Raw genomic sequence first — 22,075 nt, forward strand, 5'->3', positions numbered from 1 at the left:
TCCTTAGAAAAAATAAGAGGAAAACTTCCACTTAGTAAGATTTTTTAAAAAAATCATTTCAGTTTGAAAGGCATTTAAAAAATATTTTAAAGGATTTATATACTATGAGAGTGAGAGAGAGAGACTCAGAACATCTGGCGCGGCTAGATGGTTCGAGACCCAGCACCTCAGAATAGGGGTTTACAAGATTATAATATCACAGCGCTCCTTGCTGGTGTCTGGGTCCTTCACTGCCTCCTTGCATAAATCTAGCCTGCTTTCATGGGGCAAACACCCCACCCACACACACACTGGTGCATTCTCTCCCAACTACCTGTGCACAGCAGCAGCCCAATCGCACCCGTCCCCTAGAAGATTATTTCTCCCTCCCTAGGCTCTTTGATACATGTTTAGAGGGGGCTGTTGCCAGATGGCACCACTCCAAAGCATTTACCACCCCAGTCCCATGGCCAAAGTGCCATCTTCTCTGCCATAATTCATTCAGTGTCTTACCCCCCACCCCCCATCCCCAACTCCAGTGACTTACCCTGGCAACTGCAGCTCTACAAACATACAGAAAGGACTTGTTGGTGTTTGACTTAGCTCAGTTTTGATTTTTTTTTTTTTTTTTAATATATCATATATGAGCGAGATCATCCTGTATTTGTCTTTCTCCTTCTGGCTTATTTAGCATAGTTCTCTCTGATTCCATCCATGTAACAAAAGACAAGCTTTCACCCTTTTTTCATGGCTGAGTAGTATTCCACTGAGTATCTGGAGCACCTCTTTGAACACACATCTGCCATTAGACATGCGTTGTTTCTGTACTTGACTATTGTCAATAAGGCTGCAGTGAACATAGGTGTGTACATATCTCTTGAAATTTCTGGAGATTTCTGGGGGCGTGTATTTGGATAGATTATCTAACAAGTAATTGGTGAACCATATGGTGGATTTTTTTTTTTTTTGCCTCCAGGGTTATCTTTGGGGCTTGGTGCCAGCACTATGAATCCACTGCTCCTGGTGGCCATTTTTCTATTGTTGTTGTTGCTACTGTTGTTGGATAGGGCAAGGAGAGAGATGGGGAAGATACAGAGGGAGAGAGAAAGATAGACACCTGTAGACCTGCTTCATTGCTTGTGAAGCGACCCCCCTGTAGGTGGGGAGCTGGGGGCTCAAACTGGGATCCTTGCATCAGTACTTGCACTTTGCACTATGTGCACTTAACCCAGTGTGCTACTTTCTGGCCCCGGTGGCTCTATTTTTATTCTTTCTTCTGCTTTTTCCCAGAGCACTGTTTAGCTCTGGCTTACGGTGATGTGAAGGATTGAACCAGGGACTTTGGAGTCTCAGGCATCTTCCACCCACCATTATTTTTTGTTTATCTTTTTAAAAGATTTTATTTATTAATGAGAAAGATAGCAGGAGATAAAGAAGCAGACATTATTCTGGTACATGTGATGCTGGGGATTGAACTCGGGACCCCATGCTTAAGGGTCCAGTGCTTTATCTATTGCGCCACTTCCCGGACCACTCCCCCCACCATTATTTTTATGTTTGAACAATGTCTACACCTTTTCCCCTAGGGGCTAAAATTTACATTTCCCTTTTATCAGCATTTAGTGCTTCTGGCATTTTAAAGATTTATCTATTTATTTATGAAAGAATGAGAACTAGAATATCACTCTAGCATATGCAGTGCCAAGGATCAACTCAACTCTCCCCTCCCAGCCCCCCACTTGCCATTCATTGACTGTGTTTTGGCCTTTGTGATGTAGGACATTCCCCCAGATCTCTCATGGTTGCCTTTCTCTGATTATAGTGATTAGATGCAGGTTTGTTTTTTCCCTGATGCCTGTGGGTCATGTGTGTGTCTTTAGTGAAGTAATTGTTCAGCTCCCAATTAAGTGATGGGGTTGTTTGGTGTTGAGTTTCATGAATTCTCTTCTGCATATTTTGGATATTGACCTTTTGTTAGATGTGTTGGATACATTCTCTATTAGTAGGGTATCTTTGCATTTTGTTTGTTTAAGATTTAATTTATTTATTGAGAGAACACACCAGAGTATCACTCTGGAATAGGTGATGCCAGTGATCTGACGTGGGACCTCATGCTTGAGAACCCAATGCTTATTTATTTATTTATTTTTATTAATGAGAGGGATAAGAGGAGAGAGAGAAAGAACCAGACATCACTCCAGTACATTTGCTGCTGGGGATTGAACTCAGGATTTCATGCTTGAGAGCCCAACACTTTATCCACTGCGCCACCTCCTGGACCACAAGAACCCAGTGCTTTATCCACTGTCCCACTTCTTAGGCTCCACCGTATGCTTTATCTAATTGACTTTTGTTTTGATGCTCACGTTAGTTTACATCTAGGGTTCTAGACTTAGATCGTGTTTTTAATCGAAGACAAGGCAACCTTGAGTTTTTTCTAAATGTCCCCATTATTTCTCTTTTTCTTCTCAGACATTTTGCAGTTATTAGGTATCTTGCTTTTCACAGTAGGAATTTCCTTTCCTTTTATGGAAGTCCCTTTAATACTTCTTGATTAGCAGGTTTGGTGGTATGAATTCTTCAGCTGCTGTTTATCTGAAAAGCTCTTTTAACACTTCCTCAATTCTGATTGATAGCCTAGTCGGGTAGGGGATTCTTGGATCGAGATTGTTTCCATTTGTACTTTAAACTTAGCCTGCTATTGCCTTCTGACTTTTAACATTTCTGTTGAGAAATCTGCTAATAATCTTACAGGTATTCCTCATATGTGAGCCATTGCTTTTTCTCTTGTTGCTTTTAGGATTCACTCTTTATCTTTGATCTTTACCATTTCAATGATTGTCTCTCATTGGTCATCTGAATTTATTTTGTTTGGGCCTCTAAGCTTGCTGGATCTGGATCTGCTTCCTTAGTTTGGAGAAGTTCCTTGGCTATTATTTTCTTCAAATAAGAATTCTCCTTTTTCTCTCCTCTTATTGGATCCCCTTTGATCCAAATATTGTTCCTCTGGACTTTGTGTCATCGTCACTGAAGTAATTTTTTCTCCATTTCTTATTTACTCTATTGGTCTCTGCCTTCTCCTCAAGCTCACTTATTTTCCTTTAGCTGCTGTCATTCCACAGTTGTATTTTTGGTAGTTCAAGTTACAGTGTCCTCCAGCTCTGTAGTTTCTGTTAGAACTTTCCCCCTACTTGCCCTAGTCTTGTTGAGATTCTCTTCTGCTGACCTCATTTTGATGAGTGCCATTATGATTGTGGCTTTGCTTCAGGAAGCTCACTGATCTCTGGTGTCTTTGGACCTTTCTGATAAATTTGCCTTGATTCCTCAGTGTGGGTGAGTTCCTCCATTTCTTCATTATGCCTGAGGAGTCTTAGGGGCCTAGGCGAGGGGTCCCCTGTGCCTCTTGATGTCGTTGAGCAGAGTCTGGAGAGCTTGGTCCATCTTGGCACTCAGTGCCAACTGACTATGAAGGATGGAAGGGCCTGAATTGATGGATACTTCCCGCGACTGGCCAAGGGCTGCTGAGGCCTTCTCACATGCCAAGTGGGCAGTTGTACTTCTCTCAGGGACCACAAGGCAGTGAGCATGCAGGTACTTTCGAGGAGTTATGGCTACGGTGGGTGTATACTTCCTTTGAGACTTTGCTGAGGTGGCAGTAAGTAGTTTCTTTCCAAGAGGGTTCTTTTGTATTAGATGGATACATTACATGATAGAGCCCTGGTATATGTGATGCCAAGGATTAAATCAAGCATGTCACACATGTGAGTTTTGTGATCAGCCTGCTGGACCACCTCCCTACTTGCCCCATAGACATTTCACTCATAGAGAAAGCATATGTTTTCCTTTTCCTCTCTTCTCTTTAGTAGTAAGTGTAACAAGTGTAGGGCTCTTTATCTGCTTAATGTTGTGTCCATGTAGCTCAGTTACTGTGTTTTTCACCTCTGTGATATTTGTGGCATGGCAGGGCCTGGCATGTTGCAAAAGTTCAGAATAAATACAAGATTAAACTATAAATTTAATTAAAATTTAAAATAGCATGTTTACACTTCACTATATAGTTATAAGCTATGTATATACAGAAGTGATTTTCATAATTTTTCAAGTTTTGTTTGTGGTTTCCAGTAAGTCAATCCTTCAATCTTGTCATACTTAACTGATTGAATCTTATTCATCAATTTCAAATTTGCCCTTATTTATATCCTTGTGTCTTAACTCCTTCATTTTATTTATTTGTTTGGCTGGTTTTTTCCTTCTTGTTTTTTTTGTTTGGCTTCAGTGCCTGCACTATGAATCCACTGTTCCTGGTAGCCATCTTTTTTCCATAGTTGTTGTTGTAGTTGTTGTTGGATAGGACAGAGAGAGATTCAGAGAGGGGGAGAGAAAGATAGACACCTGCAGACCTGCTTCATCATTTATGAAGTGACCCCCCACTGCAGATGAGGAGCCAGGGGCTCTAACCAGGATCGTTGTGCTGGTCCTTACGCTTCACTCTAGTTGTGCTACCGTCTGGCCCCTACTCATTGATATATATTAGTTAATGAGAGAGATAGAAAGAGATAGGAAAGAAAGAAAACCAGACATCACTCTGGCTGGTATATGTACTGCCAGGGATTACGTTTGAGACCTCACTCTTGAGAGTTTAATGCTTTATCCATTGTGCCACCTCCCAGACCTCAATTCCTTATTTAGTTATTTCCTTCAGGATTATTTTTTTCCTTCTTGCCACCAGGATTGTTGCTGGGGTTCAGTCATGCATGGTGAATCCACTGCTCTTGGGGGACATCTTTTCGCTTCCCCACTTCTTTTATTTGACAGGACAAAGAGAAGATTAGGGGGAAGGAGGTTATAGAGTGAGAGAAAGACACCTGCAGCACTTCTTCACCACTCATGAAGTGTCCCCCCTGCAGGGACCAGAGGCTTGAATCCAGGTCATTGCATATGGTAACACGTGCACTCAACTTGGAGTACCACCACCCTGTTTAACTCGTTTCTTTCTCCTCCTCCTCCTTCTTCTTTGTCTTATTATTATTATTATTTTCATTTTTATTTTGGCTTCCAGGGTTATCTCTGGGGCTCGGTGCCTGCACTACGAATCCACAGTTCCTGGAGGCCATTTTCTCCCCCTTGTTGTCTGTGTTGTTTTTTATTCTAATTAAAATATTTATTTATATATTTATTTATTTATTTACCAGAGCACTGTTCATCTCTGGCTCATGGTGGTACGGGGGATTGAACCTGGGACTTTGGAGCCTCAGGCATGAGAGTCTCTTTACTTAACCATTATGCTATTCCCCCTCTCCTTTTTGAAACTAGTAAGACACAAGGATTTATTTGTCAAAACAAAACTACAGATTATTAAAGCAGAAAATGTCCTTTCACGTGGGAGGCAGTCCAGGCTCATCTGTGTTCTAGCTAAAGCCAGAGTTTCAGCTGTTCCTACCTTCTTGCTTCACTCACCTGTCATTGGACTGTTGGCTTGCTTTCAGGTCTTGGTGCCTGTAGGTAGCATTGTCCTGCACATAGATGTGCTAAGGCTGCCTTTTCATCCTGGCTCCTCCAGCTGGACCTTAGGCCAGTTAGGTGACTGTTCTGCCTGTTACCTCCTCCCACTCAGAACCAGCCCCCAGGGTCATGAGCGAAGGCATGTGACATTCCGGTCACACAGTGGGCGTGACTCTGTGATGGGGTTACTTAACTCAGGAAGGAGGGTGCCTGTCACATTCTCCATACAGAAATGACAAAGCTGCAGAGACCTTGGTCTTGTCCTGGAAAAGCTTCCATCTGAGTCAGTCGGAAGAGGTGTGTCTCTCAGACCTTGTGTTCTCTTGGTGTAGGTTTCATGGCCATGGGTCAGATGGGGTCTGAGAGAGCTGAATCTCTTCAGGTGGGAGCACAGGGGCTTACTTGGGTCTATTGTAATTCTGTCCCTTGTGGCAACCCAGGGCCAGTTCTTCCACATGTAGGTCTATGAAGGACTATTTAGTCTGGGCCAGTATTCTGCTTTCAAATGGGATTGTGGGGGCAAGCAGGGAAGTCAAGCTGATTATTTCACAATGTTTTCTTTTTCTCTAGAAATAAAACTCTTACCAATCCTTAGGTTATGTTTTCAACAACATAGATTCCTCTTAAAGAAACTCTAACAGTTTTCACAACTAAGCTTCTGTGTCAGCAGACAATAATTCTAATTTGTCAATAACTTTCTTTTCTTTTTTAAAATTTGTTATATTAATTTGTTTATTTTCCCTTTTGCTGCCCTTGTTTATTATTGTTGTTGTAGTTATTTTTGTTGATGTCATCGTCATTAGATAGGACAGAGAGAAACGGAGAGAGGAAGGGAAGACGGGGGGGAAAGAAAGATAGACACCTGCAGACCTGCTTTACCGCCTGTGAAGCAACTCCCCTGCAGGTGGGGAGCCAGGGGCTCGACCCAGGATTCTTAACTCCCGTCCTTGTGCTTTGCTCCATGTGCACTTAACCTGCTGCGCTACCACCCGACTCCCCGTCAATAACTTTCTTACCTGAGTTGAGAGAAAACTTTATAAAAGATCTTGTGTGTATGTTTCCCCAGTGCTAGCATGCTGGTTCATGTTGTTACCCATCCCAGGTGTCATGATCAATGCTGGTTTCTGGAAAGTTCTGTAATTGTTGGTTGTACTTGCAGCAGTCCTCAGACCACTGTGTAAAATCACTCCCAGGAACTTGCCATGTCTGAAGCCCGCACCCCTCCTTCATGAATATGAAACATTTTTGTTTTACTTGCCTGGTAAATGATTTATTTGCTTATTTAGTGTGTGTGTGTGTGTGTGTGTGTGTGGGCGAGAGAGAGAGAGAGAGAGAGAGAGAGAGAGAGAGAGAGAGAGAGAGAGAATGAGCAGAGTACCAATATGTTATTGGTACCAGAGACCAAACTTAGGACCTCATGCTTGCAAGGCTTGGGCTCTTGCTACTGAACAACCTCCTCAGTCCCCCCCACCCCCCTTTCCCACCAAGGTACACGGGGGCTCAGTGACTACACAAGATCACCAATCCTTGTGGCTGTTTTGTTTCTTGCATCTAGATCAGGTGCAGCCAAGGGCCATTTCAATATTCATTACACCATTCTCCAGCCATGCAAAACTACCAACTTAAAAATTTGACACTTAACTGAATTTCACATCCCACCTGACGGTTGCCTTGGCAAAGCCAGACCAAGTGATTCTGAGGGCCAGATGTTCCCCACCCCTGCTGTAGATAGAAGGTCAAAGAGGCAAGGAGTCAGGCGGTAGCTTAAGCGCACATGGCTCGAAGCTCAAGGGCCTGCATAAAGATCCTGGTTTGAGCCCCTGGCTCCCCACCTGCAGGGGAGTCACTTCACAAGCGGTGAAGCAGGTCTGCAGGTGTCTATCTTTCTCTCTCCCTCTCTGTTTTCCTCTCCTGTCTCCATTTCTCTCTGTCCTATCCAACAGCGACGACATCAGTAACAACAACAATAATTACAACAACAATAAAAAAAAACACAAAAAACGAAGGCCAAAGAGGGAGAGAAGAGAGATACAGAGACAGAGACAGAGAAATACAGCAGCACTGCTTCATCACTCATGAAACTTTTCCCTGTGTTGTGCTCCAAGGCTTAACCCATATCCTTCCCCCTTTTGAATGAACATCTCTTTGGAGAAATCTACCACAACTGTTTCAGAGACTACTGCCCCTCAGCTCCTAGGTCCTCAAGTTTTCAGATGCTGGGAGAGTATTTTTTTCGTGCTCTTTGTTCTCTCGGAGCCACACTCTTGGACTCACATCAGGAGATGTCATTGGTGGAGGCCTGGCATTCAGTAACCAGGGGCAGCAAGCTTCTGCCCCCGCAACAGGAAATGCGTCACATGACGGTCGGTGCTGCAAGGAATTGAAGCATGCACGCCCTCTTTCAACAAAACACCCCAATGACTAAAAAACAAAGAGGTCCATTTATTAGGGTTTTATTATTAGTGGTGAGTATTAAATAGGTTGCCAGGATTTTTTTTTTTTTTCATTCCCTACTTGTGCTAACCCCCATGATGATTCTGAAGATCAAACTTTATCTTGCTGCTCGTGTGTCGCAGTGAAGCCACCTCAGCAGTAAACCTGTTGAGTGGCTTTTTTTCTGGTGCACCATTATGTCTTCTGGCTGCCAAGCCCCATGTCTAAAGGCTGTGTTTCCAAGCCTTGCTAAAAGGCAGATTTAATTGACACCAGAGAAATATTGAGCAAGACCCTACACTTACAAGAAGCTAACAGCTTTCATATTTTCCAGAAAGTCATCGAAGGATGTTTTTAGTACATTTGTTGGTGAAAGTAGTCCCTTGGCAGAATCACAGTGTTGTGTGCCAGCAGCAGTTCCGTCTTTTCTTTTTGATAGATTGTGTACTGACTTAACCAGACTCCCTAGACAATCTTGTCCACAGCTCACTTGGTGTGGCTCACAGTATGGTTCTGGAGTAGAAACTGCTAGCAGAGTGTTAAAGAGGTGCAGTATTGTAGTGCACCCCCCTTTCCCCCAGCATCAGAGATACTTGGGTCTTGTTTTTCAACTGTCATTTAATGTTTCCTCCCATAATCACACTCATAAATTTGGGGACAAGTGGGAGGGAGACATTACCAACTTGTTCCTTTGGCATCTGAGAGTCTCTGTGCAGGATGGTGAAGGGACAACAGAGAGAGAGAAGAGAGAAGAGTCTAGGACATGAATAAATACGCACAGGTTGGAAAATGTTTGCTTTTGCTATTTAGATGTTACCAGCCAGATTGCCCGCAGGCAGGTTATTCGTGTAGCTTTGAGAAGAGATTTTGTTCTTAAATTGTCATCAGAACAATAACAGAAGTTTATAAAGTTCAGTCATACTTTCTAGACAACGACTATTAGTATTATTGCTCTCTTTACTGATTATTTTATTGATTAGTACTCAAGCAGATAGATTATTTTCTATGTGTGAATAAACCGGGCTCAGTAGTCATATCATTTAAACAGAGACAGAAGCTAATCCTCTCTCGCTGCTGGTGCCAGTTGTCACCTTGATAACTTCATACGTCTTCCCGTGTGGTGCATTCTTGGTACTTGCAAGTACTTGGCTGAATTTGAAGCACTCTACATATAATCATTCATTCAAGGGTGACTCATTTAATGGTCAGTCACTTGCTCATAGAAGAAAGTGATTTGAATGCTTTGTTTATACATTTCTCTCCCCCTTCTTTTCTTTGTTGTTGCTCATGTTGTAGACCCTGTCCTTAATTTACTGGGGTGTGAGGACATTAGTCTTGGAGCTGGCAACAAATCTCTGTCTCGTGGTAGCTCTACTTGTAATGCTCAGAATATGATTCTAATAGGGAACTTGGATTAGCCTTGTTTCTGTGTCATAATTTGTAAGACAGAAAAAGTATTTGGCGACTAAATAAAATGTACATCATCCTTACCCCTCTTTTGTCTTACAAAGCATGTTTACTGTTCTAATGGAACAAAAGACATTCTTTTAAATGAAGGTATTCTTTTTTTCTCTCTCTCTCTCTCTCTCTCTCTCTCTCTCTCTCTCATTTTTCAGATACTTTTTTTTTTTTTTTTTAAATGAGAGAGGAAGAGAACCAGAGCATCACTCTGGCGTGGTGAATAGCAGAGATTGAACTTGGGACCTCATTTTAGAGCTCAGTGCTTTATCCACTGCTCCATCTCCCAGGCCCCTTACATGACTTTAAGTCTCTGTCCCTGTCCTCTGCAGCATGCTTGAAGATGACCTTCAGCTCAGTGACAGTGAGGACAGCGACCATGAACAAGTAAGTTTTGGGCACCGCACAACACCAGGCATTCTTTTGAATCTGCCTAGCATTCCTGACTTGCTGATCTTAATCTGTGTTTTGCTCTTCCCCTGGTCCTGCTCTCCCTTACTTTGAACGCCCAGGCCCCCGAGAAGCCTCCTTCTACATCTGCACCTCCAAGGTACTGTGTGCAGTTTCTCCTCCTCTGTTCAAAATATTTGCTTTTTTTTTTGTTTGTTTGTTTTCCAGATCGCTACCTCAGCTCTGGTTTATGGTGGTGGTGTGTGGGATTGTATCTGGGACTCTGGAGCCTCAGGCATGAGAGTCTCTTTGCATAACCATTATGCTATCTGCCCCACCCTTTTTTTTTTTTTTTTTAACCCCCACCTGGTAGAAGGAGAAAAGTAGTGCTTATTAAAGACTTTCATTTCTTCTTCTTGGGGAAAAAGATGGAGGCTCACAGTTAAAAGACAACATCTGCCTGATAGTTTGGAAATTTAAGGCAGTCATAGAGACATGGGCTACACCATTGCATAGAATCATTCACCTAAGGCATCAGCTTGAGTGTATAGCATTTTTCAGAATTTAAAAATTCCTTCATCACAGTATTATGTAACCAGTATTTGAAATATTACACTAAAGAATTCAGTGTTTTCATAAAAGCAACAGATTTGCTGTGTCTTCAGGTATGTCTTAATCAGAATTATTCCTAGAAATTATCTTATTTATTTAAACTTCCTTACTGTCTCACTGCTTAAAAAAAATAAAAATCAGGAGGTCCAGGCAGTAGCACGGCAGGTTAAACACACATGGTGCGAAGTGCAAGGACCGGTTCGAATTCTGGCTCCCCACTTGCAGGGGCTTGCTTCACGGGTGGTGAAACAGGTCTGCAGGTGTCTATCTTTCTCTCCCCCTCTCTGTCTTCCCCGCCTCTCTCAATTTCTCACTGTACTATCCAACAGCAATAGCAACAGTAACAAGGGCAACAAAATGGGAAAAATGGCCCGCAGGAGCAGTGGATTCATAGTATAGTGCAGGTACCGAGCCTTAGCAATAACCCTTGGAGGCAAGAGAAGGGGGGTGGGGGGAAAGGGGGAAAAATCAGTACCTTTTAGAGTGCCAGAGTGCTATTTTCACTTTGAAAAAACTAGCCTTGAGCTGACAGCATGAAGGTTATGCAAAACAAATTCCACGCCTGAGGCACCAAGGGTCCCAGATTCCATCCCCAGTACCATCAGAAGCCAGAGCTGAGCAGTGCTTGGGGAGGGGTGGTGGGAAAGTTATCTCAGAAAATGTGGTTCTTTAATTTTGAAGATGGGATACTTTAATTTTTTGAAATGGGAACTCTAGAAATCTGATGTCACAGTTTATGTGAAGGGGGATTAAGTTTCAGGATTCATAAGATCTTGTTTGCTTATGTCTCATTCAGTCACTTCTGGTGGCTTACGATGACCCAAAATATGACAAAGTAGCTTTACTAAAAAGTGGAAAAAAAGAAAATAATACCACACAAGATAGGGATAAGTTAAAGACAAGAGGACTGGCTTAAGCCTTTCAGCTACCAGTGTGAAGAGTTACATATTTGACCTAGCAGTTTGTATGAGGAGTTTATCATCATGGAGTGTGTTTTAAAGATCACCTCAGTTACTGCTTCTACTTACTACTCAATTTTTTTTTTTATTGTTGTAATTCTAAGCATGGTTCTCTTTAGTGAAGTTATTATTTTGAAAACATTTTAAGTAGCTTTGGGAAGTAAATTATATATGTAATTTATCTGTGAGTGAGGAGAGAATCAGAGCATCATGCTGGGCATCAAACCCAGGACCTCATGCTTGAGAGTCTAAGGCTTCAGCCACTGTGCCACCTCTGAGGCCACCAGAGGCTTTTAGGAGCATACTTTACTGATGTGGTTTAAATAGTAGCATCTAGGAGCACAGCTTTGAATTCTGCATGTGTCTAGCATTGTACTCAGTACATATGCTCTCACTGACATAAGAGCCGGTACTTTATTATTATTATTATTTTTTTGTATGTTTGTTTTTGGACAGGGACTTGAACTTGAGTCTTTGGGCACTGTGATGTGTGCACTCTACCAGGTGCATTACCACCAACCAGTGCCCCCACCCATGCCTTAGTCTTAAAAGTTGCAGTAGTTAGTCCCTGTTTCAGCTGGTATTTGGGGGAGAGCATAAAGACTGGCACATTTTAGAATTCTGGCCAAGAATTCACAGGATTGCTTTTGAGGTCACTTTCCAAAGGAAGGGTACTAGAGCTCACTAGTCTTTGGCCTCCATGCTATAGGTTAGTTTTTTTTTTTAATTTTATTTATTTATTCCCTTTTGTTGCCCTTGTTGTTTTATTGTTGTAGTTATTATTGTTGTTGTCATTGTTGGATCGGACAGAGAAATGGAGAGAGGAGGGGAAGACTGAGAGGAGGAGAGAAAGATAGACACCTGCAGACCTGCTTCACCTCCTGTGAAGCGACTCCCCTGCAGGTGGGGAGCCAGGGTTCAAACTGGGATCCTTATGCCTGTCCTTGTGCTTTGCGCCACCTGCGCTTAACCCGCTGTGCTACAGCCCGACTCCCGCTATAGGTTAGTTTTAACATACTAAAACAGGGAGGCTTAAGTGTATGGGTTGCTTTGTCATGAAATGAACTGTTTGTGGTCACATATCCAGGGCCCACACGCTGAAAGGGTCAGGCAGTAGGAAGTGCAAGGTCTGAGCCATGCTGTCCAAGTCACACCTGCTGCTGCACTCAGCAAACATGGGCAGTGCCCGGCAGGACGAGTGCAGAAGTATCTCAAACAAAACTTTATTTAGAAAAGCAAGCAGCCAGCCCAGGCCATGGCTTCTTAAAACCCCTGCCCACTACTAAGCCCTCAGCACCTCACTGCCATTTTGCATAGCTTGGTTATTCTTCAGGAGCAGAACCCCACAGGCTTCTTCTCTTTTATGAAGTTGTCTGGTGAGCTGGTTGAAAGTTCTAATACTAATTCTGTTGGGGACTGGGGGTGGGCATTGGGTGCTGTGAGTCCCTCTCCCAGCTGGAGGACTGGGCAGCTAGTAAGTACTGCCAGGTAGTGGGGGAGTGGGGAGAGAGCCTGGGTGAAGGGGGTACAGCCTCCTGGGACCTGACCACTGGCTTTTCCTGCAGTGCTCCCCAGTCTCTTCAGGAAGCTGTGGCCTCAGCACATTCCAGCAGCGCCGAGTCAGAGAGCACCAGCGACTCTGATAGCTCCTCGGACTCAGAGAGCGAAAGCAGCTCAAGCGACAGTGAAGAGAATGAGCCCTTAGAAACGCCAGCTCCCGAGGTATTGCGTCCCCACCCCCCTCACCCCACCCCACCTGCAGGCATCTCTAGGTGACTGAGAGGAGTTCTACCCGTCCTGTCTGCCCAGCTCCTCCCAACCATTTGGCAGTGGTGGTCTGGAAGTGAGGAGTCCCCTCTCTTCTGTTTCCACTCTGCTGTCACTCTTGTTGTTGCTTTGACAAGTAGCACATGAAGACTATTGTTGCACCATCTTCCTTCCTTGCAGTTCACTGCTCTTGTAACATTGATGAAAACACTCTTTTGAAGTCTTTGGGAAGCATGAATTAAAGAGACCCAGAGGAGACAGCCTGATTTAGCAAAGGGTTGGGCCATGAACTAGAAAGAAGTCATGGAGGATATTCTATTTTCAAATCCCTAAGAGCCAGTCATTAAGGGGACAGCGGTGATTCTTCCAGGTCTGTGTCCCTTGCCCCCTCTACTCCACACGAAGCAGGGGTCATTGTCATTAGTTTAATCCTGCCTGTCCCTCTTGGTTGTGTGTGGAGCCCCAGGGCTTCAAGTCTTTAATTTCACTCTTCCCAAGCTGATATTTCTCGTTCAGAGAGGAGGAGAGAGCACTGACCTTTCTCATGGTGTTGGGACTCAAACCTGGACCATGTACATGGCAAGGAGTAGACTCTATTCTCTCTTTTCAGCTTCCCACCACCCTCCCACCCCTTCCACCCCCGGCATCTGGTGGTGCTGGAGAGTGGACCTGGAACTTTTGTTATTTCAACCATGAAGGCCTTCCTATATAACCACTGTGCTCCCCCCTTCTTTATTCTGTTTCTCAAAATCAGAGAGAGAGAGAGAGAGATTGAGATCAGTGCAGCACTCAGCTGTGGCATACACAGTGCTGGACCTGGGATTGAACCCTGACCTTCACATGTGTACATCCTACTCTCAGCTGCCCATCCCCCCAGGCTGCCTTTCAATTCTATTTTTAACGCTAAGAAATTTGCTTTCTAAATTAACGTGATGGTTTAAAGTTCATTTGACAAAGTGGTATGAGATCTGAAACAGTGTGGGCTTGCCAGCAGGCTGGTGAAAAACTTGGAAAAGAGACCCCATTTCAGTGTCTGATTTATGGCGGGAATCAAAAAGTGAGTCTTGGCTTTTCAGTGGCTCAGTGATTGCTTATTCTCCTGATCTAGTCACTGCCCAGTTCATAAAGTTTAACAGCCTAGTGTTACCAGCCTACTAGGCCTTTAGTGCTTTTGTAAATGGTTAGGCTCCAACCCATAAGGGAGGTAGCTTTCTTTTCATTTGCATTAAGAGTCAAAACCCCCCCCCCCCTAGACAACAAGGGCGATAAAAGGGAAAATAAATAAATAATTTTTTTAAAAAAAGAGTCAAACCCTCTTGCCTCCACTTTGAAGCATCCCCCCCCCATAAACACACACACACACACACACACACACACACACACACCACCCATTGCTACTGCTCTTCTTCAGGATTCTATTTATTAATGAGAAAGGAGACGAGGGTGGGATCCAGAATCTCTCTGATATATGTGATGTCAGGGATCAAACTCATGACCTCATGCTTGCAGGTCCAGTGTTCTGGTCACTGAACAGTTTCCTTTGTTATGCTCAGGGCTTACATTTCTCAAGACCATGATGTTCCAGTAAAATGATTAAAAAAAGGGGGGGTGGTTGGTGCCAGGTGATGGCACACCTGGTTTAGTGCCCATGTTCTAACCCCCCAGTTCCCACTTGTAGGGAGGAAGCCTCACAAGCAGTAAGCAAGTATTGCAGGTGTCTATCTCTCTTTCTCTTTTTTTCTCCCCTTCCTCTCTCAATCTCTCTATCTCTCTCAAAGGGGAAAAAAAGATGGCTGCATGGAAGTGGTAGATTTGTGTGATAACCATGGTGACAATAAAAAAATAAAGGAGATAGGCATATATTGTGCATAGTTGAAAGCACAATATTCAGAGCCATATTCATAACTAAATACATGAATATTTGCTGATTTGAGAGGATAGTAGTAAAGCAGTTGGGAGTCAGGCAGTAGCTCAGTGGGTAAAGTGCAGGTGGCACGGAGTACAAGGACCAGAGTAAGGACCCCGGTTCAAGCTCCCGGCTCCCCACCTGCAGGGGAGTTGCTTCACAGGCGGTGAAGCAGGTCTGCAGTTGTCTGTCTTTCTCTCCCCTTCTCTGTTTTCCTCTCCTTTCTCCACTTCTCTCTGTCCTACCCAACAATGATGACATCAATAACAACAATGATAATAACTACAACAAGAAAACAAGGGCAACAAGAATGGGATAAATAAATATTTTTTTAAATGTGAAAAAGAAGTAAAGCAGTTTCACAGGACCCATAGAACCCTCCAGTGCTATGGTGCCTCTTTGGTATATTGTATATGAATGAATGAATGAATGAGTGTATGCAACCTAGGATCAGTAAAATAGTACATACATGAGGTCCTGTTTTTGCAAGAAGAAAAATGAGAAACATGCCAGTGATAGCTTGCCCTGAAGAAGTGCAACCACTGCTTACTCTACCAAGGCCTCAAACTTTTCTTCATAAGAAATGCCTGCTGGACACTCCAAATCGCTATCTCACACACATTCCTGGATGTCCGACGGAGCAATAGAGTGTGGAGCTGGGGAGGCCTCTGTCATTCTTTTAATAAGCTGTAATAGCCAAGTGAACGCAGGATGAATCAACAGCCAGTGAGCAGCTGAGATTTAGACAGGTGTGGTAACAGCAGAAGCTGGGAACCTCCCTCTACTTAACCAGATCCCTTGCACAGATAGTCAGTATGAACTCTGCTCTGCAGCCTCCCTGAGTTTCTTAGAAAACCAAGTGATATATGGAGTACCTGTGACATTGCCCTCATGCTTGATGTTTGAAGAATCCTAGCAGAGGGACTGGGTGATGGTGCACCCAGTTGAGCATACACATTAGCATTCTCAAGGTCCCAGGATCAAGACCCCAGCACCCCCCCCCCCCTTGCAGTGGGGGCAGTTTCATGAGTAATGAAGCTGGTCTGCAGGTATCTTTCTTTGTCCTTCTCTATCTCTCCTGCCCTCTCAGTTTCTCTCTGTCCTATCCAAAAAAAAAAGTTGGGGGAGTGGAGTGGAGTTGGGGAATGGCCACCAGGAGCAATAGATTCATTGTGCAAGCAGCAAGCCCCAGCAATAACCTCATAGGTAGCAATTGAGGAATGCTAGCAAATTCACTAAAATCTGGCCGCCTTGGTCTTTTTTTTTTTTTTTTTAATTATTAAAGTTGGAAGCCAGGAACCAGGTGGTGGTACACGTTATAATGCTTACGGACCCAGGTTCAAGGTCCTGGTCCCTGTCTGCCAAGGAAAAACTTCACGAAAAGTGAAAATCATGCTGCAGGTGTCTCTTTGTCTCTGCCTCACCATTCTGTCTTGATTTCTCTCCATCTCTAGCCAATAAATAAAAGTAAAAAAGTATTGAATAAATAGATGTTTGCTTTAAAAAATAAGAGTTGGAAGCTAGTATATATCTGTGATAGCCTGAAAACCTTGTCACTGAATGTTGATACTGTTTTTTTAAGTAAATAGGAAAATTGAAATCAAGCCTTGAAGAAAGTCGTTCGCAACTGAAAAGCATGCCATAGTCACCAAGACTCATGAGCTTACTCCTTGGCCGCCTTCTGAAAATCCTTGATAAAAGCATCCTTTGTATTCTACATTTCTCCCAATTTTCTGACAGGATACTTGACAGGCCAACATGTGTCAGTGCTGCTTACATTATTACTGTGTAGTCACCACCAGAACAAAGCCTTTATGTCACCAAACTTTCTCAGTAGTTGGCACTGCTTAGTATCACCCAATATCTAGTGGTCAATTATTAGTATTTGCGCAACGCAATTCTTGTGTCACCCAAAAAATAAGACAGCTTGAAAAGTTGTCGTAATCATTATTGTGACCAGGAGTGTGGCACAGTGGTGGAGCACAGGGCTTGCATGCCGGAGTTCAACCCTGTACTCCTTGTACTCCAGAATGATGCTCTCTTAGTTTGTCAGTAATTTTTTTTTAACTAAAAAGATTAAATTGTTGTTACAATTTCCTCTTTAAACAGGTCCCGTTCCCCCCCCCCCCCCCAGAGTTATTGCTGGGGCTCTGTGCTAGCACTAGTAATCCAGTGCTTCTGGCGGCCATTTTTTTTCCATTTTATTGGATAAGACAGAAATTAGGAGTGGAGGTGGAGGTAGAGAGGAAGAGCTAAAGATAGACACCTGTAGACCTGCTTCGCCAGCTAGTGAAGCTTCCTTCCTGCAGGCGGGGAACTGGGGTGGGAGGGTGGGGGGCCTTGAACCCATGGTATCCTTGTGAGGGTCCTTGTACTTTTTTGTACTGTGTGCACTTAACTGGGTGTGCCATCACCTGGCCCCATTTATTTTATTTTATTTTACTTTTTTATGTTCTTTTTACTAAAGACAGAGAACTAGAACATTGCTCTGGCACCTGTGATGTTGGGGCCTCAAGCTTTTTAAGTCCAAAGCATTAACCATTGTGCCATCTCCTGGGCAGCTAGATAGGGACCTTCCTTCCTTCCATCCTTCCTTCTCTCTCTGCCCCCCTTCCTTCCTTCCTTTCTTATTGCCACCAGGAATGTCACTGGGGCTCAGTGCCTACACAACAAATCCATTTCTTATGTTCATTTTTTTTCCCTTTCTTTTTTGTTCAGTAGAGAAGAGAGAAACTGAGAGGGAAGAGAGATGGAGAAAGATAAAGAGACACTTGTAGACCTGCTTCATCGCTTGCGAAGACTTCTCTCCTATGGGTGGGGAGTGGGCGCTTGAACCTGGGTCCTTGTTCATGGTAACTTGTGCACTGAACTGGGTGTGCCACCACCTTCTGGCCCCTAGACAGGAAAAAAAAAGAGGGCTTGGGTGGGGGGAGGAAGGAAAGAAAAGAGACAGTACAGAGGCAGAGTGTTTATGGCTGGGGTGGTTGCATGCTACAGGTGACTAGCATACCACCATTAGCTCACCCTCTTCTCTCCTCATCCCCAGCCTGAGCCTCCCTCAACAAACAAATGGCAGCTGGACAACTGGTTGACCAAAGTCAGCCAGCCTGCAGTGCCCACAGAAGCCCCGGCTCCCTCGCCTGGGCACCTGGATGGCAAGGCCAAGGGTGGCACTGAAGGTGTTGGCCACCAACACCTGGAATCCAAAGAGCCTCCCCCAAGAAGTTCCAGTAAAGCCACCCGGGGCCCTCCTGAAGTTCCCCACACTGCCAAGAGAAGCTGCCAGAAGTCTCCTGCCCCCCGAGATCGGGAGCCCCCACAGAGGCAGACTGTTGGGACCAAGCAGCCCAAGAGGCTGGCCAAGGCTCCCGTGCCAGGAGTGGACTCTCGGGGCAGTGTGCAGCCAGAGGGACATCCAGGAGTCCCCCACTGCACCTCCAAGGACAAGCCCAAGGTAAAGACGAAAGGCAGGCCTCGTGCCGGGGATAGCCGGGAGCCCACCGCGCCCACCTCCAGTGACAGGAAGAAGCATGGCCCCCCTGGCCCCTCCAAGGCGCCACCAGAACCAGAGCCCCCCAAGGACAGTGTGGAGGACAGGAACCCCGGGCACTTGTCGCTGGTCCCCCTCCCACAGAGCCAGGGGCTCCCCCACGGCAGCCGGGGCAGGACTAGTGGCTGTCGGCGAGCAGCTGTGAGCCAGGAGGACCGTGGGAAGGACGGTGCCCCCCTGCCTTCCCGAGACCCCCGGCACCTCTCCCCACCACACAGCCTGGTGGTGAAGATCAGCCTCGAACTGCTGTCCTGGCCCCCACAGCCTCCTGGAAAGGGGGTCCCCCAGAAGAAGCGGGAGGACAGGCCGCCCACCACAGCGGGGAAGCAGGTGCATGAGGAGAAGAGCAGCTCAGAAGGCAGTGCCAGCAAGCAGGCCAAGAAGAGGAAGGTGAGCACATGCGCCGTGGGGCTGGGAGCACTCTGGGCTGCTTAGTCAAGCCGAAAAGTCTGTGTTTGAGCTCCGTGCTCCTTTTTGCCATCTATTTGTTTGTTTGTTTAGAATAAAGACAGAAATTGTGAGGGAAGGGAGAGATGAGGGACATCTAGCACTGCTTCACTTCTTGTGAATCTTTCTCTCAAGTGGCTGTCTTGTGAATCTTTCAAGTGGCTGTCCGCGAGCAGCTGTGAGCCAGGAGGAGGCTTGAACCCTGCTGGGGGGGGAGGGGCTTGAACCCAGGTCCTCGTGCATTGTAACGTGCACTCTACTGAGTGCACCACTGCCTGTCCCCTGCTCCTCAGCCGTAAGTGAGTGATTAGTAGCCAGCAATTGAAGGTGTCACAGACTTATTTATCTGTTTATATTAGTTAGGGTACTAGAGAATCACTTTCAGACGTAGCATGTTGGGGATCAAGCTCAGGACTTCATGCTCCCAGGTCTGGCGCCCTTCTTAGTGTACAACCTCTCTGACCTGCTACACAGAGTTTTCTTTTTCTTTTTCTTTTTTTTTTCCTTTTGTTGCCCTTGTTTTTTATTGTTGTAGTTATTGTTGTTATTTCTGAGAGTCTGACAGGGAGATTCGTTTCCTCAGTTCCACATTTTTCAGTGGGAAGACGGGGAGAGAAAGATAAGACACTTGGAGACCTGCTTCACTGCCTGTGAAGCTACTCCCCTGCAGGTGGGGAGCTGGGGGCTCGAACCGGGATCCTTGAGCCAGTCCTTGCTCTTTGCGCCACCTGTGCTTAACCTGCTGCGCTATACCGCCCGACTTCCTACACAGAGTTCTTAAGGCCTGACTAGACCCTCCACTGCAAGTGGAGAAAACGCTGCCATTGCCCCCAACCTCGTGTTGAGGATGGGCGGGGCGGGTAGGAGCCTTCATCTTGGCTGGGCGTACTTGTTCTTCACAACCATGCTGGGCTCTGGGCCTGGTGTCTGCTCTCTGCTGCCAGCTGGCCTCGGTGGGCTGTGTGTCCAGGTCACTGGCACCCCAGTGCTGCCTACCTATATCCCATGCAGTCTCTAAGTCCCCAGGTAATCTGAGTGCCTGGGGGTGGGGAGCCACTGGAGCAGAAGGCCCCAAGGCAGATGGCACAGAGCTGTTCCTTGGGGCAGAGAAAGGCCTGCATTGTGTGGGTCTGGGTAAGCAGGAAGGCCCGGCCCTGAAGTCCATACATAAATGGTTCAAAGCAGTGCTCAGGGAGATATGCTGGCTTGGAAACTACAGAGACAATATGGGGGCCAGGGGAGACTTACCTGCTGTGTTGTGTGAAAGGCCCTGGGTTTGAGCCCCAGCACTGAAGAGGGGAGCTCCTAGGATGGTGGGGTGGTGGTGTAGTTCCTCTGCCCACACCAGAGAGAAAGAAAGTATATGGAAGGTTGGGTTGCAGAGGGTGTGTAGCAATATAAAGGCCTCACGCCCACAGGCCAGCCTCAGACCCACTTCCTTGCGTCCTTGGGGTTTCCCTCCAGCTGGATTCCAAGTGATACTGGTATTAAGGTTACTCAGCTCAGAGCTTTCTTGTGTGGACCAGACAGACCATGCTCTCCCCTCTCTGTCCCTGCCCAGCGCCGTCCAGGTGCTACCAGACTCCCACTGGGCACTGCTAGCACCTGGCCTCACCCGGTGGTAGGGGCCAGACTGTCCTCTAAGCCTTTAGCAGGCGAGCTCACGCTCACTCTCACTCTTCTGAAAATCACATGAGAAGCAGCTCTGAGGGGAGGCCAAGAGCCACTGCAGGCTGTGCCAGACCCTTCTCCTGGGGTCTGGGCTGCTTCTTCGAATGCCTAGACCCCCAGTTCTTAGATTCTCTCTCTCTTCAGGTGCAAAAATGAACAACTTTTTTTTTCTTTCTGGGGTTGGGGGTAACAGATTTCATATTTGAAAGTATGCGAGATTGAGGAGAGATAACAGCTGAGGTGTATCTGATGTGACACCTATGGAAATAGATAAATATTCCACTTAGAAGGGCTGGAGACAGAATGATTTGTGAGGAAAAGAAGTGCTTTCCTCTTTCTTTCTTTCTTTCTTTCTTTTTTCTTTCTTTCTTTCTTTCTTCCTTTCTTTCCTTCTTTATATATCTGTATCTATCTATCCATCTATGTATCTATATATATATATATATATACACACATACAGATATCTTTCTTTCTTTCTTTTTTTTAAAAGAATTTATTCATTTATTCATGAGAGAGATAGAAGAGAAAGAACCAGACATCACTCTGTTATATGTGCTGCCAGGGATTGAACTCGTGACCTCATGGTTGAGAATCCAGTGCCTTATCCACTGCATCACCTCCTGGACCACGATATCAGCTCTGGTTTATGGTAGTGCAGGGGACTGAACCTGGGGCTTCGGAGCCTCAGGCATGAGAGTCTCTTTGCATAACCATTATGCTATCTACCCCACTTTTCTTTAAGTGTTTAGGGGGTGACTGGCTCACCTGCTAGAGCATACATGTTACCATACATGAGGACCTGGGCTCAACACTACCTGGAACGGAAGCTTCACAAGTGGTGGAGCAGTGCTGCAGGTATCTCTCCTTCCCTTTTCTAGCTCTGTCTCTCACTTCTAACAGAAAGAAAAATATGGCCCCTAATAATGGTGGAATCATGCAGGTACCAAAACCCAGCCTAGATAACTCTGGTAGATAAAAATAAAAGGAAAGTGTATTCATTTTCCTTTTCTGCATTCAGAAACTATGTAGGCTGCTGGCTCAGCCAGATCATGGCCGAATGAGTGACTTGGTGTGTGTGTGTGGGGGGGGGTGTCATGTCAGTGCACCCTGACTTGGCTGACTTGGGCCCTCTGATCTCCCACCTGCCTCCATCCCAGCACCCCTTCTCCACTGCTCCTCCCTGCCCTGCCCTCAAGGCTGAGCGAGGGTGGGGAGGCAGGTGCTGTCTCCTGGGGCTGCAGCCTTGCCCCTGGGGGAGTGTCCAGTTTGAGAAGTCTGCTCATTCCCCACCCCCTTGGGACACCTGGCTATGGAGCCAGAGGCTGAGCCACCCCAGGCTGCCCACCCAGGGGCCACTTGGTCTCCCACAGAGCTGGCTCTTCCTTTTATGGCCTCATTCCT

General features: G+C 45.6%; 1 protein-coding gene across 4 annotated transcripts in view; it reads left to right on the top strand.

Annotated features, from left to right (window-relative positions):
- AFF1 (ALF transcription elongation factor 1) overlaps window positions 1–22,075 on the top strand; it is a 195,127-nt gene that overhangs the window by 154,250 nt on the left and 18,802 nt on the right. For all 4 annotated transcript variants that reach the window (XR_009548989.1, XM_060187776.1, XM_060187778.1 and 1 more), the window contains 4 exons: window positions 9,705–9,759; window positions 9,885–9,922; window positions 12,899–13,055; window positions 18,053–18,946. Coding sequence is in view for 3 of the 4 variants with exons in the window: in XM_060187776.1 (XP_060043759.1) it covers window positions 9,705–9,759; window positions 9,885–9,922; window positions 12,899–13,055; window positions 18,053–18,946 (1,144 nt within the window). In the remaining variant the exon portion in view is untranslated. The remainder of the gene's footprint in view (window positions 1–9,704; window positions 9,760–9,884; window positions 9,923–12,898; window positions 13,056–18,052; window positions 18,947–22,075) is intronic.

The sequence above is a fragment of the Erinaceus europaeus genome, chromosome 3 (assembly GCF_950295315.1).
Source record: "Erinaceus europaeus chromosome 3, mEriEur2.1, whole genome shotgun sequence".
Classification (NCBI taxonomy): Eukaryota; Metazoa; Chordata; class Mammalia; order Eulipotyphla; family Erinaceidae; genus Erinaceus; species Erinaceus europaeus.